Here is a 19,412-nt window from a genome sequence, read left to right on the forward strand (position 1 = left end):
AAAAATGCTTAGTACTCATTACCATTGTAGATGATCATAAGTGTTAACTACAGTCGTTATTGTGGTTATGATTGTTACTGCTTTTATCGTAATTACATAAGTATATTAGAACATGTTTTCAATATCTGTCCCTTTGAACATACTGCTCAGTCTCTGTTTACATGGTTACCTATAAAATGGCATATCTATTCCTTAAGTTATTATCAGCCTTCATTCTGCCTTAGCAAATTGAAATATTGGCAGTCTTCCAGTTTTAAAAATTGTTTTTGCTAATTTATCCAGCCCATAAGTTTAGATTTCTTTTTGAACCCATAAAATTACTTCCTTAATAACATTGTATAATAATTGACAGCTGAAATATTTTGCAATTTGATTTAAAACCCCTCTTTAAGCAAATGGATGTTACATTCTGCCATATAACTAATAATAAAATACAAGTGGGCAGTTTATAAATACAACATCTGTAACTTTTTAACTTAGACACATTAAGTAAATTTCAAGTAACATAAGCCTTTCAAGTTTTATAGTAGATTACTTACCCTATTAGCTTATTAGTAGTGTGTATGCCTATATGTTTATTCAGCTTAGCTCTTCACAGTCTGTATTTAACTTTAAAATAGCTAAAATGGCTATCTTCAGTAGTGTGTTCTGCAGTAAGTTCTATTGAATAAAATGTTGCTGCTTATAAAATCACCATCTTTGTTTAAATTTAGAAAACATTTTCTTATATGTTAAATAATTTACAGAAATGTCTGAAGTCGCTGTCTATTGTGATCTTAGATAAACTTTTAAAGGTAAATCATTAAATACTATCAACTGAACCCTTCCTTTTTACATGATTTTGGTAATCAAGGAATTATGTTGTGTAAAATAAAGGGAAAATAAATGAAAGAGAGGAAAGGAAGTATGTGGTACAAATTAGAAGGTTGGTGTTAAATCTGAAAGAAGTATGCAAGAAATAGACTGATGCATAATTCAAAACTCATTTGTTGTCATGGATTTTATGTTAATGCTTAACATTTAGTATGCATAGCTTATGGGACTAGCTGTTTATAACAGCATCACCTTGGATATTCGTTTCCCTCCCTGCTGTTACAAGAAATTGTTGAGTCCTCCCATTATTCCTAGTGATCAGAATATACCAGTAGGCATCTGCAGTGTTACCATTGATGACTTATGTCAAATTATGCCTGTAAGTATAAAGTTACTAACATCTTGTTCCTTAAATGCTTTATCATAGCCTGCATAGTCTCTGTCCTCCTAATGCTATTATTTTTAAATATGGTTTCCCTCTACCTTAGTAGCTCATCTACTTTCTTCATCTACCTTTCCGCTTCCTTACAAAGACACGTAACCCACTTTGCAGTACTCGTAAGTTCTTACGGCATAGTAGAACAGAATTTGAAGGCAGAAAGGCAGTAACGTGAATCCAGGCTCTGCCACTTATTAGCTCAATGAACTTGGATAAGTTATTTAACCTTTTGAGCTCTAGTTGCCTTATGTGAACAATGAGATAGTTTTTATTAACAGGTAAATGATGACAGTCATCAAATGTATGCCAGCCTAGATTTGTATGAAAATTTCTGGTTATAATGGAGTGGAAAATGTATTATGTAAAGTACATAAGATTATTCTAACTATGCTGTTACTTATCTTTTTATTTAATAATTTTTGATAAATTAAAACTTTTTATAAAACGAAAAATTTTTGGAAATATTGGATCAGTTTTTTGATTTTTAAATTCTGACCATGGATAACTTGAATTATAATATAATGTAAGAAAACATTTCTTCCAGTGTTCTCAGCTTTTTCTTTATATGGGAAGGCACTGTAACTGTAATGTAGAAACTATTTAACATGTTTGAACTGTTTTATATTTTAAAAATGAATCCTAAAACATTAGCAGATTTTTGTACGAATATAAATTGAAAGTGATAAATAGTACAAATTCATAAATAATAATGTAGCAGATAGCAGAGAATTATGATGGGAAACTACATTAGAGATGTGCTTGGCTTGCTACTTAAGAATAAACCCCAGAGTTATGCCTCTGTGGTTTGACCTGAATAGTTTCCTCTTATATGACCTGTAATGACTTTTTTCCAAGCTTTTGGATGGTAGAAATCATTAACAAGCATTTTGTGCCCTGAAAAATACATCTCAAATATTTATTTCAAAATCTGAAAGAGTTTATCTACTCTTTACCTCATATGTAAGTGAACTATAGTAGATCCGCTTAGCCATCTTAGGTAATGCTATTTGACTTAAAAAGACAGATAACGTATTTCTTTTTTACAGGAGTTGGCCCATGGATTAAGTGAACTCTTATCATACGAAGGCAATGTTGAAGAAGATTTCTATTCAACATTCCAGGTACTATTAAGGGCAAATAGCTGTTAACCATATATTTCTTATATGAAAAATGCCATTTGTTATTAAACATCCACTGTTAGAAAAGATGAACAAGGATAAGTCAACACATAAAATCCCCTGTCTTAAAGACAGTGAATCAGGCACAAGTAGATGAGCAGTCAATGAAAGCGCTTAAAGAAATTTACCATGGGTAAGGCTACTCTGCTAGGCAGTCACATATTCCCTTGACTCAGTTACTTTCTCAGACCTTTCAGCTTCCAAAAATAAGTTTCTCCTGTAGCTTCATCACAAGAAGTTAGGATTAGATCAGATCAAAACTCTCTCGTTTCAATACCCCTTACAGTAATTGGGAGATGGAAATTACAGTGATCCACATAGCTCCAAAGATCTGAATCCTATCTAGATGGCTACACAAATTTTGTGGACATCGTTAAAGTATTTAACGGATAGTGTTATGTTAAAGCCCTACCTTTTACCTTTAATGCTTTCATGACACTTCATTCTTAATACAACTATCACAAGAGCTTAGCCTTTCTGTAGTTTGTATGTTTAGAATTGGGGGTGGGGGGAACCCGTTCTTTTACAATTTTGCAAACCTGTTCATTGATATCAACCATGCCAATAAATATGTGTGATGACATCTCCCATCAGGTTTTTCAAGAAGAATTTGGAATAATTAAGTCCTATAATTTAAAGCCAGGTGGTGATAAAATTCCAGTTACCAATCAAAATAGGAAAGGTACGTTGGACACCATTTTTTAATGAAAATGAATTAGTGTTTATCGTTTACTTTTACTGTTTAACAGATATGAAATTGCTTTCCAGAATATGTACAGCTTTATACTGACTTCCTTCTCAACAAATCCATCTACAAGCAGTTTGCTGCATTTTATTATGGATTTCATAGTGTGTGTGCTTCAAATGCCCTAATGGTGAGTTTAAAACTTTAAATTAAGCTTTCAGTTAACTTTTGTGATACAATCATATTGAAAGGAGTTCTTTAAATATTTTAGTAGATAAGTTTTTAAAATAGAGAATGTTTTATACTTTTTAAAAATTAAGCTAGAAATAAAAATAATTTTCCCATTTTAGCTTATATTCTTAGGGGGGGAAAAAAAAACCTCAGTCAATTCATTTTTTTCTCTTCTTCTGCTATGTCTTACACTGTGTCTTTTAGGACTTTAAAAACTTTCCCCAAGTAGAGTGGATGAAGAAACCCATGGACTCTCAGGGTCTTAATACTGAGGTACAAGGCACAGAAAGCAGTTAACATGTGCTCCAGGGCACAATCCATTATGCCACGTGTGTCTCCCGCAATTTTATTATGAGAGATTGGAGTAAGGTCTTCCATTTGAATTATTTTTCATAGGAGAAAGAAATGAACTATGGAGGTTACTTTGGGGCAGGAAAAGGTAGTTTACATTCTTTCCAGCTGATTTTAGAGTAAGCTTTGTAACATGTTTGTTGTTGAAATTATCTTTGAAGAAGAAGCATCTTACTGACCTCTAATTAAGCTTTGTCTGTCTGTGATGCACTGGTGGTTGTGAGGGTAGAGGAAGGGAAAATAAGAATTAAATGGCATAGCATGGTCTCTGTTTTTAAGAACTTTAATCTCTTTAAGTGGAAGACTAAGCCACCTAAAAGGTGAAAAAACGAGTGACACAAGACAGATTGTAACCAAGTACCCAAACTCTACACTGCCCACAGGACGTGTTATTGGAAGGAGGAGGCAGGCAGATCAAATGCTGGAGCTTCATGCTGGGTTTTAGGGAGGAATAATTTGCATTCATTTTCAGTCATTTGCTTGTTTTTCTGACAGACTGCTAATTACCATTTTATAAGATTTGTATACCTTCAGGTGCAAAAATATCTTGCCTCAGTAGGAAAAATATAAATGAAGAAGATTTTTTTCAACAAAAATGGTTTGATTTACTATAAAAGAACGCATGATTTTTATGATTTGATTCAGTGAAAATAGTTCCAATTGCATTTAAAGCCATCATTTTTATTTATTATCTTTGTTAAATAATTATCGGCAGCTGCTTCGTCCAGAAGAGGTTGAAATTCTGGTCTGTGGAAGTCCTGAACTGGATATGCATGCTCTGCAGAGAAGTACTCAGTATGATGGCTATGCAAAAACGGACTTAACTATACGGTGAGCTCTTTATACTTTCTGGTAGTAGGGTTGTGGAAGAGGGAAATAAAAGAGAAGGCGGTTTATTTTTGTGACTTACCATCTTTGAATCAACTAAGCTGAAACATTGTAGAGTCCAACACTGTCCTATTTTATCTCTAGAAAGTAGTATGAGAACATTAAATATGAAATCACTTAGCAATCCCTTTGTGAGAAAATTAGATAAATAAGTTTCTACAAAAGTATAGAGATTTTACTTTTTTAAATGACTTTGGAACTAGAATTTCAGGGATGCTGTACTTATAAATAACATTTTAACAGCACTGTGTTAAAAACTAAGACTTGTAAATTATATGATCGGAGAAAAATGGCTTCAGTACTATCTATCCAATGTTGAACTACTTATATAATGTTCTAAAAAATGTTATTTTATAATAATGTTAGTCAAAAGTCTAATTCATACATAGAAGCTCATCATTCTTTAATTTTACAATAAGCCTATTTTGTATGTTTAAGTTTTTTCCTTCCAGCTAACTCTATATTACCTTATTATGATCTGAAGGATGTTTGTCAAGACATTTTATATAAATTTCCTTTGGTGTTCTTTAGATACTTTTGGGATGTTGTGCTTGGATTTCCTCTTGATCTTCAAAAGAAGTTGCTACATTTTACTACAGGAAGTGACAGAGTACCTGTAGGAGGGATGGCTGATTTGAACTTTAAAATCTCAAAGAATGAAACTTCTACTAACTGGTAAATTTTCAGATTATAATTTTATTTTTAGTCTGTAAGTTATTGCTTATTATAATAATACTTTGGAATCGGGGATTCATTCAGTCTGAAGTCATTTTCATAGAAAAATCTTTGGAGTAAATATGGCCTTGAAATGAGTCTTTGGCTGAAAGTTCTCTAGTTTTTGAGACATTAACTGATAATTAGTTTCCATCAACTGTTTAGTTTGCTAGGTCAAACAACTGCCTTGTAGTCTCTTTTAGAACCTAGCCCACTTTGTAGTAGTATGTTGTCTAACCTTCCTTTTTATTTAAATGTGTATTTCCTTTTTAGGAAAGTACTGTTAGGGTTTCTTTCTTTCTTTGTGGGGCTTTTTTTTTTTTGGCTACTATAATTAGAACCCAAGTACCTCTACTACTAGTCCTTTTCTTTAATCTCGTGCTCTTCATGTATAAAATGATGGTAGAGATGGCTTTAAATTATTTTCTAGTAGTGTTAATGGGTTAATGCTGATCTACTTACACCTTTTCCCAAACACCTTGCAATTTCTAAAGTTAAAGTAGATGCAACTTTGATTATAATCATTTTTTTCTCCCACCCTATACATTGAACATTTTCTGAGTCCTTTCAGTTCTTCCTTTCGTTTTAGAGCTAGAATCTCTTCTTTGTTTTCCCTGCCACTACCCTGGTATAGTTATTTTTCACCTCATTCCTAGCTTATTTAAATAGCCTCCTTCCTGGTGTGCCTGTTCAGGTTCTTTCCTTTCTAATTAGCTTATCTTATTAAATTCATTTTTCTTAACGCTGCTTTGATCATGGCATTTCCCTAGGCAAAAATGCAAGGGGTCTTCAAAGAGTTCATGGAAAGATTCATAATATCTTTTAATTCCATTTTTCCACAAACTTTTTTAAGTATCCCCTCATAGCTTTATTGCTCCCCACCAGTATAAGTTCTAGAATCCAGAGCTTATCAAATAAATCTCTATAGTCTTTCCCCACAAGCTGCCTATCAATTTACATTTCTTCCATCTTTAAACAGGCTGTTTGCTAATTTCTTAAATACATTTTGTGCCTTACTTCTGCAATACTTTTAAGTTGTTCCCCTTATATGTGACATGTGCTTGCTACCTCTCTTATAGACCCAGTTTAATGTCAACTTCCCATGTAAAGCCAAAGTCATAATTTCTTCAGTGAGTTCCTCACATATCTTATAGAAGTGATATTAAGCAGTTCCAACAAGGTCGCACAGCTAGTAAGTGGGGGAAGCAGTACTCAAATTCAGATCCATCTGACACCCCCCCAAAAATGTTTCTTGAATAAAATTTGCATGAGAGCAAGGACATTGATTGTCCTGTCTGTAAACATAGCCCTAGTGTCTAGAATGGTGCCTGATACATAGTCAGGTACTCAGTAAATGTTTGTTAAGTAAAGAAATGGATGAGTCATCTCCTAGCATTGTAAAATAGGTTTGAATGTATGTGTCCTAGTATTTTTAAAAGTTGCTTAGCAGTCATTCTGCGTGCCTTGTAAGACTTATTATCTTTGAAAAAAAACATTTCCCTAGGTTGCCTGTGGCCCATACCTGCTTCAATCAACTTTGCCTTCCCCCCTACAAGAGCAAAAAAGACCTGAAACAGAAATTGATTATTGGAATTTCAAATTCAGAAGGTTTTGGACTCGAGTAACCTAGAAGACTTGAAATATAATATTTTATATGTAGCATTCACTTCCCTCTTATTGTGCCTTTAACCTGTTCATGTTTCTGTCTCAAAACACTTTCATAAAGCTCACCAATTTTAAAACAGTTTTTTAAAAAAAATCAAATATGAAGTATGTTCAACAAAGGCATGATTTTCTATAAACACGGACATTGCTTGAGTGAGGAAAGCACTACATGGCAGAGACAAGTGTGGGTCCAGTCCCTCTTTTTTATAGCACTTTATCATTCTCCATCAGTAGTTTGTCACAGGTGTTCCACTGGGAAAGTAAAGTGCAGAGAAGAATGCATTTATGACATAGTTGAAACCCAGTGGCAGACAGTGTGCTATTAACACACAGTAGCAAAGCAAATAGATACATTATCTTTCACATAAGGCATGTAGCCATATTTTCATATAGATGTAAACAACAGTATAATTGCAAATGCAGTTTACAGGGTTTTTTGATATACTGGCTTTGGTCCTATAAGATTCTTTTCAACTGTTGCTGAAAAGCATGTAAATAACTACATAATAGCCTGAGAATAATGGAATTTTGATAGTGCCATTTATTGCTAAAGATTTATTTTTACAAAGTAAATTCAGGGTTTTAGATGTGTATACAGCTTTTACAAATCAATAAAGATGATTGTACAAGAGTATTTTCAGACTAATTGGATTCAAGGTTATATTCTTTTTAAGTATTATTGTTAGTCTGCATGTACATTGACAGTAAACTTGAGTACTCTGTATTTGTATAATGATCATTTCTTCTTAAGGGTAAAGATATTAGAAAAGAAATCAGATCTTACTAATCCTTAAATTAAGTCAGTTACAAGCACAAAAGAAAAAAACTACTTTTATATATATTTTGATTGATGTACAAGACATATCTACATTTTTTGATCACCAGTTGTACTGAAACACTAATTTTTGGAAAAGGTAGGATAAAAGTATTTGACAAAAGTGAGTACGATAATAACATTTGTGTCAAAATGATGTAGCTTGGTGTAAAAATAAAGTTCAACATTTTGGCCAAAATGTTTGTTTTTCACTGGATTCTGAATATTGTAAATTCAAAAGTACCCTTTTTTTGAGTTTCTAATACCGTAGCATGTAAAAAGAAATTGCATTTTAAGTCAGACAGTAAATGGAATTTTTTCTTATTACATCAAACAAAGCAGTTTTATTAGCATGTTGCAAATATTTCCCAATCAAGACTTTTCTGTTATACTTTGACAGCTTTCCTTCAGAAAACTCTGAAGTTATATTTGCAATAATAATGAAACCAGCATTTAGTACCAGCATATGGTTCATATGCAAATAATACTATCCCAAAATTCTTTCTGAGTTATGCTATTTTCTTGTTGCTGTGCTTCCTGCACCCAACCAGCAGAACTCTTCAAGGGTGGAGGAACTAATCAGCTTGTTCTCTTTACAGTTCTGAAGCCAACCTACAAATCTTTGAGGAAAAGGTGTTATTTCATTTATTGTTCCCTTTTAGATGGAAGCGACTCTGCTTTTCCATTTGGGTGTATTATTTCAAAAGTATTTCTTCTTAAAAATCTTGGAAAGCCTAAGAGAGTTAAAGGCATATTGGTTGGTTTGGTTTCGCTCTGTTTTAAATCCATATGCAAATAAAACTGCTTTTCTCTCACACTGCTTGAACTTAGAAAGTAAGATGTTTAATGTAGGTTACTACTAACTAATAAGCACAAAAGAATCATGTATAAGAAACCAGATTTAAGTGTTTTAATTAAAATGTAAACAAAATTTTTATTTGGTAGAGATGACTCATGGAAAAATTGTGTTGGCTTGGTCTGCATGTTTAATGATGTGCTTATATATTGATAGCTATGTCACTTTTAAATAAAAAGTACACAAGCAAGCCAAATTTTTAAATGACAAAGTCCATAAATAACTGGAGGTTTTTTGTTGTCTGTTGTTATTAAGTTGAAATTTATAACCATTTATCACTAAGTTGCACATTGCCTTTATTTATTTATGCTCTGTTTTTGGTTTACAGTGTAATAATACCTCATTTAGAAATTAAAAACAACTACTGTTATGTTTTGTTAATTTAAACAGCTGGAAATTCATGTACTTTTTTTATATATGATCTGTTAATGAATTCTTGATTTTTGTATCTACCACAGTAAATTAAAGCATTGTACAATATTTATCAGTATTTACAAAATGCTCTGTGCTTTTTAAATCTTTATTTAGTCATATTTTTGTCTGTATGATCAGAAGTTTTCAATAGCCTCTCTCTTTTGTACAAATCTGTACTGTATTAATTTCTGGATGAAATTTTTCAAATATAAAAATTACATAGTCAGGTTTCAATTTATTTTTTGAACACTAGGCAATTAATTAAAACGATAGGTTTAAAATATCTTAAAGTGCAAGCTTTTCTTTACACTACCGTGTCTCTTAAACTAGTTCTTAAACTAGCTTCAAAAGATGTATGTTGTTGACACTAAGTATAACCAACTTCTTTAGCATATTTTCAATAGGAAACAATGTATATTCAGTATTTGGGTGATCACACAGGTATTCCACCAAATGAATGTATAATGCCAATAGAGTACACCAGAAGTGCACTAAGTATGACATTTTATTGCCCATAGATAGGCAACTTCAGATCTTAAGTATTACTCCCCAAAACCATTCGTTTGGCCTTTCTTTCCCTTGTCCACATTTTATATGCTTAAGGAAAGGAGAGAGGAGATTATCCAAATGTCAGAGAGAATGTTATGGAAAAAGAGGTCACTGAATGGAAGAAAGACCAGGGTGGGGTTTTTAATTTTTTTTTTTTTTTTTTTTTTTTTCTACCTGTAATTGGCTGAGAGTTGGGTTTTCACAGGATAGGACACAAGATCAATTCACCAAGCTTGCCATGCATCCTTTAATTCAGTGCCTGAACTTTGGAGCCATACTGCCTAGGTTTACCTTTTAATAACTGTTTTTCCTTGGGCAAGTTAACTTCCCAATTCCTCAGTAGTAAAATGTAAATAATTCGTAAAATGGAAATAATAAACCTACCTACCTACCTTGTCAGGTTGCAGAGAGGAGTGAATGAATTAATGTGTAAAGCACTTACACAGTGCCTGGCATGTAGTAAGCAATATCAAGTGATGCAGGACGAACCATGGTACTAATATGATAACATCTTACAACCATTGTTTCTGAAGCCTTCTGGGGGTTTTTGACTCCCGGACACTGGGTTCAACCACAGATTAAACAACACAAAGTGCCTTTGAGGCATTAAAATTGTGTTAGGAGAATCTTTCTTATTCTAGAAACTACTTTAGGATTTATCTTTATAGATGTCTCCCTAGTTAAGAGTTTTAAATACTATTTTATAGATGTGTAATGAGATGATTTTAAAATTAAAAAATAAATGAGCAATTTCTTTTTAATAAAATATTTTAAATATAGAGAAAAATTTCAGAGATTAACATAATGAAGTACTGTGTTTCCATACTCAAATCTAACAAATGTTAACATTTTGCCAGATTTTTTAAATTAAAAATTACAAAATTACAAAAAATTAAAAACTGAAGCCTCTTTTTGTGCCTTTCTCCTAATATACTCCCTCTCGGTTCCCCATTAATGTGTAGTTTGTGTGAATCTTTCTGACACTCTTCACATTTGTATTATACATGAATCTATCTGTAAACACTATTAGTATGCTTATAGTTGCATACTTATCATATTCTACATAGCTTTCCACAATTTTTTTATTCAATATTGTCATTTTATATTTATCCCTAATAATACATTTAGATATAATTCACCCATTTTAACTGCAGAATAGAATCATATTAAATGAATGTACCACTGTTTGTTGATGTATCCTCTTACACACTAACGTTTAGGTATTTTCCAGTGTTAACCAGGCTCTGAGGAGCACTGTGCCTCTTTGAGCATGAGTGCCCAAGTCTCTAGATTATAGTCCAGATGTAGAATTGCTGAATCACAGGGTACACATCTTCAGCTTTACCAGATATTGTCTATTTGCTCTCCAGAGTGGTGATTCCAGCATTAATTTCCATCAGCATTATAAAAGAGTTGTCATTTCTCCATATTCTCCCCAACATTTGGGGTTTTTTGCTTGTCTGACCAATGTGTTTTAATTTACATTTCCATAATGGTTAATGACACTGAGCACTTTCTTGTAGTTTACAGGCCATTCAGATTTCTTTTGTGAATGGCCAGTTCAATAATCTTCGCCTAATTTTTTCTGTTTTTTTCTTCATTGGCTTTTAGGAGTTATTTCTTTATTCTGGATATCGATCCTTTGTTAACATTTAGAAACTACGTTTCTTCAGTTTGAAACGCAGATCTTCCAATGACTAAGTGACTTTGGACAAATTATTTAACATCTTTTTGCCTCTGTTTACCCATCCGTAAAATAAAGAAAATAATAATATTTAGCTCATAGGGTTGTTAGATAAGTTTATACATATATAAATATATATGTGGGTGTGTTTATGTGTACATATATATTTTATTCTATATTCTATATGTGTACCCTTATATATAATAAATATGTAGTATATATAAGTTCAATAGGTTTAAGTGTATATATGTATTAAATGTATACATATATACTTGTACATAAAATATATACCTACACATAAACATATTCAACATATATATTATATGAACAGATATATATTTATGCCTGACCCATGGTAAGTGTCTTCTAAGTGTTTGGTCTTATTATTGCGATAAGAATTATTATTATTGCTTATGCATGGCAAATATCTGGTATTTGTTCTGATTTTTAACTAAGGAAAATACCTTATCTTTTATAATATGAATTTTTAATTTTAATTTAATCCATAAAATAAAACATCATTTTTATTTTATATAGATAATGTTTGTTTAGATTTAACTATAAATTTATAATTTCTTTGCACACCATTCTCTTTTGTGGTCCTTCATCATGTTGAACCCTTCTTGAAGCAATTTTCTTCCTCCTAAAGGGCATCTTTTAAAAGCTTTTAATAAGGGTTTGTTGGTAGTAAATTCCTTTTTCATTTGTCTGAAAATGATTACTATATGTCACCTTTATTCGTGAAAGACAGGTTCATTAAGCATACATTTAGGTTGATAGCTATTTTCTCTTAGCATTTTTAATATATTAATCCATTACCTTTGATTGCATTGTTAACATAAAGTTAGCTATCAATATAACTGTCATCCCTTGACAGTCACTCTTTTTTTCCTCTTTCTACTTTTAAAATACATATTTTCTGAAGAAAATGTAGAACATCAAAAACAATGTGTCTGTGTATTTTTTATTCCACTTGGGATTCACTATGGATCTTGAATCTGTGGATTTCTATCTTTCATCAGTTCTGGAAAATTCCTCAACAATATCCTCTTTGGATATTGCTTTTTCCTGGTCTCTCTAATCTCTCCTGTTGAACATATGTTGGACCATCTCATTCAACCATTCCATCTCTCTCTGTGCATAAGCTGTTGTTTAACCCACCCACTGAGTTTTTTTATTTTGATGACTATATATTTCATTTCTAGAAATTTTATTTTGATTCCTTCTCAAATTCACCTGCTCTTTTTCATACTGTTCTTTCTTTTGTATGATTTTCTTTCTTTAATAATTTTCTGCATACTTGTTTGATATTTTAGATTGTTCTACTCTGAAGTTCTGGACATATTCTTATATTTGTTAATCTGCTGGCTTGCTCTCAGTGATTTGTTTCCTTGTATGATTTGTAATTGTGTACATTTGCATTTTTTACTTGATTTCAGAGGGGATGGTCTTTTTCTCTGGGAGTTCTGTGTGTTCTGAATAGTGCAAGTACCCTAGAAGAGCAATTTCATATTGTTTTCAACCGAAGACCTCCAGGCTTCCCACACTGATTTTTATGTTAATTTCTTCAATTAGGGTTCCTTGTACACTTGTGTAAATTTAGACCCTGCACTTAATGGTAGCATAGATTGGGATTTATGAGTAGAGTTTTTCTATCCCCTTTTCACAGAGCAACAACTTTTTAAGTTCTAGGTTTTATGCAGGAGGATCGGTTTTGGCTTCTCACCTTGAATAGGCCTAGGGGGCATATCTGTTGAACTCACATGGGCATTAAAATCCATTAGAGAGCTAATTACCCTCATGAGTCACCTTATTAGCCCCTGCTTATTACTTCACCTTTTCATTTCTTTTTTTTTTTTTTATTTTTATTTTTATTTTTATTTTTTTATTTTTTTTTTAAATTTTATTTTGTCGATATACATTGTAGCTGATTAATGCTCCCCATCACCAAAACCTCCCTCCCTTCTCCCTCCCCCCCTCCCCCCCAACCATGTCCTTTCTGTTTGTTTGTTGTATCAACTTCAAATAATTGTGGTTGTTATATCTTCTTACCCCCCCCCCCGTTTGTGTGTGTATGTGTGTATGTGTGTGTGTGAATTTATATATTAATTGTTAGCTCCCACCAATAAGTGAGAACATGTGGTATTTCTCTTTCTGTGCCTGACTTGTTTCACTTAATATAATTCTCTCGAGGTCCATCCATGTTGTTGCAAATGGCAGTATTTCATTCGTTTTTATAGCTGAGTAGTATTCCATTGTGTAGATGTACCACATTTTCCGTATCCACTCATCTGATGATGGGCATTTGGGCTGGTTCCAACTCTTGGCTATTGTAAAGAGTGCTGCGATGAACATTGGGGAACAGGTATACCTTCGACTTGATGATTTCCATTCCTCTGGGTATATTCCCAACAGTGGGATGGCTGGGTCGTATGGTAGATCTATTTGCAATTGTTTAAGGAACCTCCATACCATTTTCCATAGAGGCTGCACCATTTTGCAGTCCCACCAACAATGTATGAGAGTTCCTTTTTCTCCGCAGCCTCGCCAGCATTTATCGTTCATAGTCTTTTGGATTTTAGCCATCCTAACTGGGGTTAGATGGTATCTCAATGTGGTTTTGATTTGCATTTCCCGGATGCTGAGTGATGTTGAGCATTTTTTCATATGTCTGTTGGCCATTTGGATATCTTCCTTAGAGAAATGCCTACTTAGCTCTTTTGCCCATTTTTTAATTGGGTTGCTTGTTTTCTTCTTGTAAAGTTGTTTGAGTTCCTTATATATTCTGGATATTAATCCTTTGTCAGATGTATATTTTGCAAATATTTTCTCCCACTCTGTTGGTTGTCTTTTAACTCTTTTAATTGTTTCTTTTGCTGTGCAGAAGCTTTTTAGTTTGATATAATCCCATTTGTTTATTTTTCCTTTGGTTGCCCGTGCTTTTGGGGTCGTATTCATGAAGTCTGTGCCCAGTCCTATTTCCTGAAGTGTTTCCCCTATGTTTTCTTTAAGAAGTTTTATTGTCTCAGGGTGTATATTTAAATCCTTAATCCATTTTGAGTTGATTTTAGTATATGGTGAGAGGTATGGATCTAGTTTCATTCTCCTGCATAACGATATCCAGTTATCCCAGCACCACTTGCTGAAGAGGCAGTCCCTTCCCCAGTGAATAGGCTTGGTGCCTTTGTCAAAGATCAGATGGCAGTAAGTGTGAGGGTTGATTTCTGGATTCTCTATTCTATTCCATTGGTCAGTGTGTCTGTTTTTATGCCAGTACCATACTGTTTTGGTTATTATAGCTTTGTAGTATAGCTTAAAGTCAGGTAGTGTTATGCCTCCAGCTTTATTTTTTTTGCTGAGCATTGCTTTGGCTATTCGTGGTCTTTTATTGTTCCAAATATTCATTTCTTCCTTACTTTCTATATCTGATTATTTCCCTTCCTGTCAAACTTGGACATATATGTTTTAAGGTTTTGTAGATATGTGTTGTTCAGAATCTTGTTATAAAAGTTTATGGTAGTGGACAGCCTCTTTGATTTCAGCTTGGCAAATAGAAATAGGCCCACTGGTTCTTTTTACCCCATCAGCTGGGCTTTTACAAATGTGTAAAACTTCTAAGTACATTTTTCTCTGCAGATTATTTGCACCAATGTTTATTAACTTGTTTATTTAACACTTGTTTATTGAGTGCCTATTATATGTCAGCTGGAGGCTGATCTTCAGCTCCACACTTGATTTGCTTATTCTTTATAAATGTAAGAAGCAGATGTGATTCTGAATATTTATCTTATGAAACATTAAAATGTATATCATAGCAAGAAATTTTCTCCAGAGTTTTCATGACAATTATGCAACTCAGTGTTCTCGTGCCATTTAGATATTATGACTCTGTAACCATGAGTATGTTGTATATTTACAGTAGGAGCATTAGTTACCACTGAGTTAAGCTGCTAGGTTTTTCTGCAACCCAACTCGACATTTTCTGTGTGCACTTGCACACTCACATACACACATAAATACAATAGAAAAAATATAGAACTATTTCAGGAGTGTTTCTCAGCACAATCTTGTGCTGTGTTTCCAACTGCATATAGGCCACCTCTACTTACTAAGACTTTCAATATGACTTCCTTGTATTTTTCTGTCACTGGCAACCTTATTCTTCTGATTCCCTTGGCTTATAAACATTGGTCTCATTTTGACTTTTCCTTCCCTTTGACATCCATGTCAGCAAGTTTCATCTTTATGTTGTCTCTCAAATGTGACCCTTTTACTCAATTCCTACAGCCTCCTCCTTGGTTTAGATAGACTGTCAACTCTTTGTGGCCAACTGACATTTCTGACTATAGACTTACTCTTCTCCCAGTTTTTCTAAGGTCCCTACTGTTAATCCGTATAAAATTCTGTTTTTATCGTGTGCCTTGCTATCAAGAATCTAAGATGCATCTAGTGCTATTTGACCATCACCTTCCAACTGCAAAGCCTAACTTGACTTCCACTTTTATTTTACATAATTATTTTTGTACTGCAGTACCAACTTCCGAAAGGCTAGGTCCTTTACTGTCTCCTGAACACACCCTGTTCAGTTCCATCACTGCTTAGCCCAGTGCCTTCTCAGGTGTTCTTTCTGTTCCTTTCCAACAATCCAACTCTTCCTGTCTGTCCCAACCCAGCACAAGTCTCCTGCCTTCCACAACATCCCGAGACCAGAATTCTCTCTCCCCTGCCAAACCTTATCCTGAGTCATCACCAATCCCCAAACAAACAAACAAAAACATCTATCTGGAAGGTAAATCTCCCTCTTTTTCATACCTGTCACATCAATCTTCATTTCTCAGGTGGCACTTAGTATTTTCAAACTTGTGTGTGGTTAAGTGTGTGCATATCAACAGCTCAAAAAAAGAAGTATTTCCTGTGTCCTCACCTAGCTCCTAGCACAGTGCTGGGTCAGTAAACTCAGATAAAATTTTGCCTGACTTGTTGACTTGCCTGGGCAAGTGAAACACTCAAGAAATCAGTGCAGTGAACCAGAGACCTGCATGGGTAAGTAAATATATGTCTTGAATTCATTGCCTGTTGCCCTGACTCACACAACTCTCTCACACCCTGACTGTCAAGACTTCAGTGCATCAGCCTCATGGAAATGCCTTTCAAACACTCACCTACCCCATGTTCTGATCAGTCCAGGTCTACCTTTCAACTCCAAACCACACAGAGCTTAGCCTGCCCTCCTCCAACTACCAGGTGGCTCATTCACAAAATGAAACAACAGTGAGGTGGTGGCCATTGTGCATGAATGAACTAGGAAAGGAAAAGAATACAAACAAAACAGGTCACAGAATAGTTCTAAGATATAATCCAAATTTTGAGAGTGTGTGTGCATAAACGTGTATGTGTGTATACAATCATCCCTTGGTATCAGCGGAGGATTTGCTCCAGGACCCCCACTGATACCGAAATCTATAAATGCTCAAATCCTTTATATAAAATGGTATAGTGTTTGCATACAAGCATACTTCAAAAAGTTCATGGAAATATGGAATTCAAAGAGAATAAGAATCTTTCCATGAGCTTTTTGGAGTACACTTATGTAAACTATACATGACTCATATACTTTAAATCATCTCTAAGTAACTTATAATATCTAATACAATGTAAATGCTATGTAAATAGCTGTTATACTGTATGGTTTTTTATTTGTATTATTTTTTATTGTATTGTTATTTTTTACTTATTTATTTTTTTAAGAATATTTTCAATCCCCTCTTGATGAATCTGCAGATGCAGAACCTATGGATATATGGGGCCGACTAAAATGCATGTGTAAGTTCTCAAAGATTATATCACACTTTGTTAAAGTAGTTATTACTGGGATTATGCATGCTTTTACGTGTTTAATTTTTTAAACCATTTATCCAATACCTTGAGCATCTATGGGCTATTAAAGGAGCAGAAAAAATTGGATTACTTATAGTGTATGAGGCATTTTATGTACACAGTATCACATTTCATTTAATATTTACAACAACGGCATAAAATTGATGTTATTTACCCCACATTATAGATAACGAAGTTGAAACTCAGAGAAGCCTAGAAGCCTGCCCAAGGTCACACAGTTAGTTGTCAAGGAGCCAAGGCAGAATTTGAACATCTGTCTGACTCAAAACATTATGATTTTCTGTTTTACATAATGCCCCAACTAGTGAGGCCTTCCAGAAACTCCCCAGGTTGAACTACTCCACTGGAAGTGGAGAAAACATCTTCTCACTAATTGGACCAGCAGTCAGTCAGTCTGTATTCTAGTCGTAAATCTTACACTTAATGGCTGTGCAACCTAAGATGATTATTTACTTTGCTTCCCTTTTTGTCTTCAAAAAAAATAATGGATACCCCTGGAACTTTAATATACAGTACAAAATAATTTCTTCTGGGTCAAGAGAGAAATTAAAATTATGTCTATAATAATTACTAGCACTTAGAAAACCGTGAGTGAAAACACTATATATCTGACTACCTGGGAGATGGGCAAAGCAGGAGTTGTGGGGAAATTTATAGCTCTAAAAGTCTTTATTACTGAAAGATAAAATTAGTGAATTTACCAAATAAAATTTTGACAGGGGAGGAGGTGGGTAGTAACAAAGAACATAAAGAGAAAGAAAGAAAAACATCAGTAAATGATTTAATTTAGGAAACATTAAAAACAGTATAATTGAGACATAAACCCAAGAGCAGTTTCCTTGAAAAGGGTGAAAAATTGATAAAATAGCAAATACTAATCAGGAAAAACACACTAAAGTAGAAATGAGACGCAGTTGCAAATAGCAGGGGAATGCCATGGGACCCAGGATTCTCCTGCTCTGCAAAGGCTACAATTCTGTCAATGCCTAGATAGGAGAAAATTTCAGAGGCTGTTTTCACAACAGCCTCCAGAAACATGGCTAAGGATTTACCTTTGGAACGAAGCTTTATATATCACATTTAGGGACTCTTTGTAGCTCTACTGTGTCCCTCATCCTACCCTCTCTGAACTCCACTCCCAAATTTCAGCAGCCTCTAGACAGCTCCACCTGAGGCTCCTAGCACCTCCTGTGAAATGTAGCTACTCAGATCTCATTTCCTCCCCTCCACCCCCCACATCTGTTCCCATTTTCTCTTCATCCTCCACCTTCTTTCTCTGGCTCTATAGAGGACACCATCTGCCTGATCACCCCAGCTTAACTTGAGGCATTGCTTTTTAACAGCTCCCTCTCCTTTGTCCTTGTCCCTTTCACAACCAAGCTGTTGCTAAGCCCCATCAATTCTGTATCCACAGTGTCTGTTTACATTGCCACTGCCCTAGTCCAGGCCTTGACCACCTGATCATTGCAGTAGCTCTAATCTGGTCTCTCCATGACTCATCTCTTCCACCTCAAATCCACACCTTAAATCCTCTTCCTACACACCAATTATGACCCCCTGCCCCCCAACACACACACACAAAGACCTTTGATTCTCGTCTCCACTCAGGGAGTGTTAGAATGAGAACTTACTTTCTCTTCTCTCTATGACTCCTGCCCCCAGAGGAGGGCAGCTGCTTCTTCATTGGTGAGAGCCTGGCAGCCCTGGGCCACATTTTAATGGAATATGGATCTCTGCACAGAAAAGCTACCCAGGCCTTGTTTTTCTCTCTAGCTTTCTAGGAATGTCTGGCATGCTTGAGTCCAGGCATAGTGGGCACTTGTGCTTCCAGTCGCCCCTGGCCACTGGCCATCCTCATGGAGAGCCGTCACTCTCTAGCTCCTCCATGTGCATCCAGAGGGGTGAGGAGGAGAGATAAGTAGGGCTAGTCTAGGTGAAGTAACAAATAGATGACCAAAATTCGGTGGCTTTGTGTAGTAGAAGTTCATTTCTAACTCACTTAACAGTTCTGGAAGGATGTTCAAGCCAGCAAGGCGTCTCTCCTCATCATTCCCAGGCTACTTCCATCTTGTGGCTCCACCATCCCTAGGGCACCAGTGGAGTCTCTATCCAGTGGCTGAAAGAGAAAGCAAAATGGATCCACCCCCAAGGTTTTAGAGGACAGACCCCAAAATAGCACACACCACTCCTGCCCACACTGCATCAGAGACAACTCAGTCACAGAATCACAGCA

The 19,412-nt window shown here is 34.6% G+C and overlaps 1 protein-coding gene across 1 annotated transcript in view; it reads left to right on the forward strand.

Moving 5' to 3' along the window:
• Window positions 1-7,977, forward strand: part of HECTD2 (HECT domain E3 ubiquitin protein ligase 2) — an 82,450-nt gene extending 74,473 nt beyond the window's left edge. Inside the window, exons 15-21 of the mRNA XM_063101992.1 lie at window positions 1,034-1,192; window positions 2,299-2,373; window positions 3,025-3,112; window positions 3,199-3,305; window positions 4,413-4,528; window positions 5,117-5,260; window positions 6,804-7,977. Of these exons, the coding sequence (XP_062958062.1) occupies window positions 1,034-1,192; window positions 2,299-2,373; window positions 3,025-3,112; window positions 3,199-3,305; window positions 4,413-4,528; window positions 5,117-5,260; window positions 6,804-6,924 (810 nt within the window). The 3' untranslated portion in view covers window positions 6,925-7,977. The remainder of the gene's footprint in view (window positions 1-1,033; window positions 1,193-2,298; window positions 2,374-3,024; window positions 3,113-3,198; window positions 3,306-4,412; window positions 4,529-5,116; window positions 5,261-6,803) is intronic.
• The last annotated feature ends 11,435 nt before the right edge of the window (window positions 7,978-19,412 follow it).

The sequence above is a fragment of the Cynocephalus volans genome, chromosome 7, assembly GCF_027409185.1.
Source record: "Cynocephalus volans isolate mCynVol1 chromosome 7, mCynVol1.pri, whole genome shotgun sequence".
Lineage (NCBI taxonomy): Eukaryota > Metazoa > Chordata > Mammalia > Dermoptera > Cynocephalidae > Cynocephalus > Cynocephalus volans.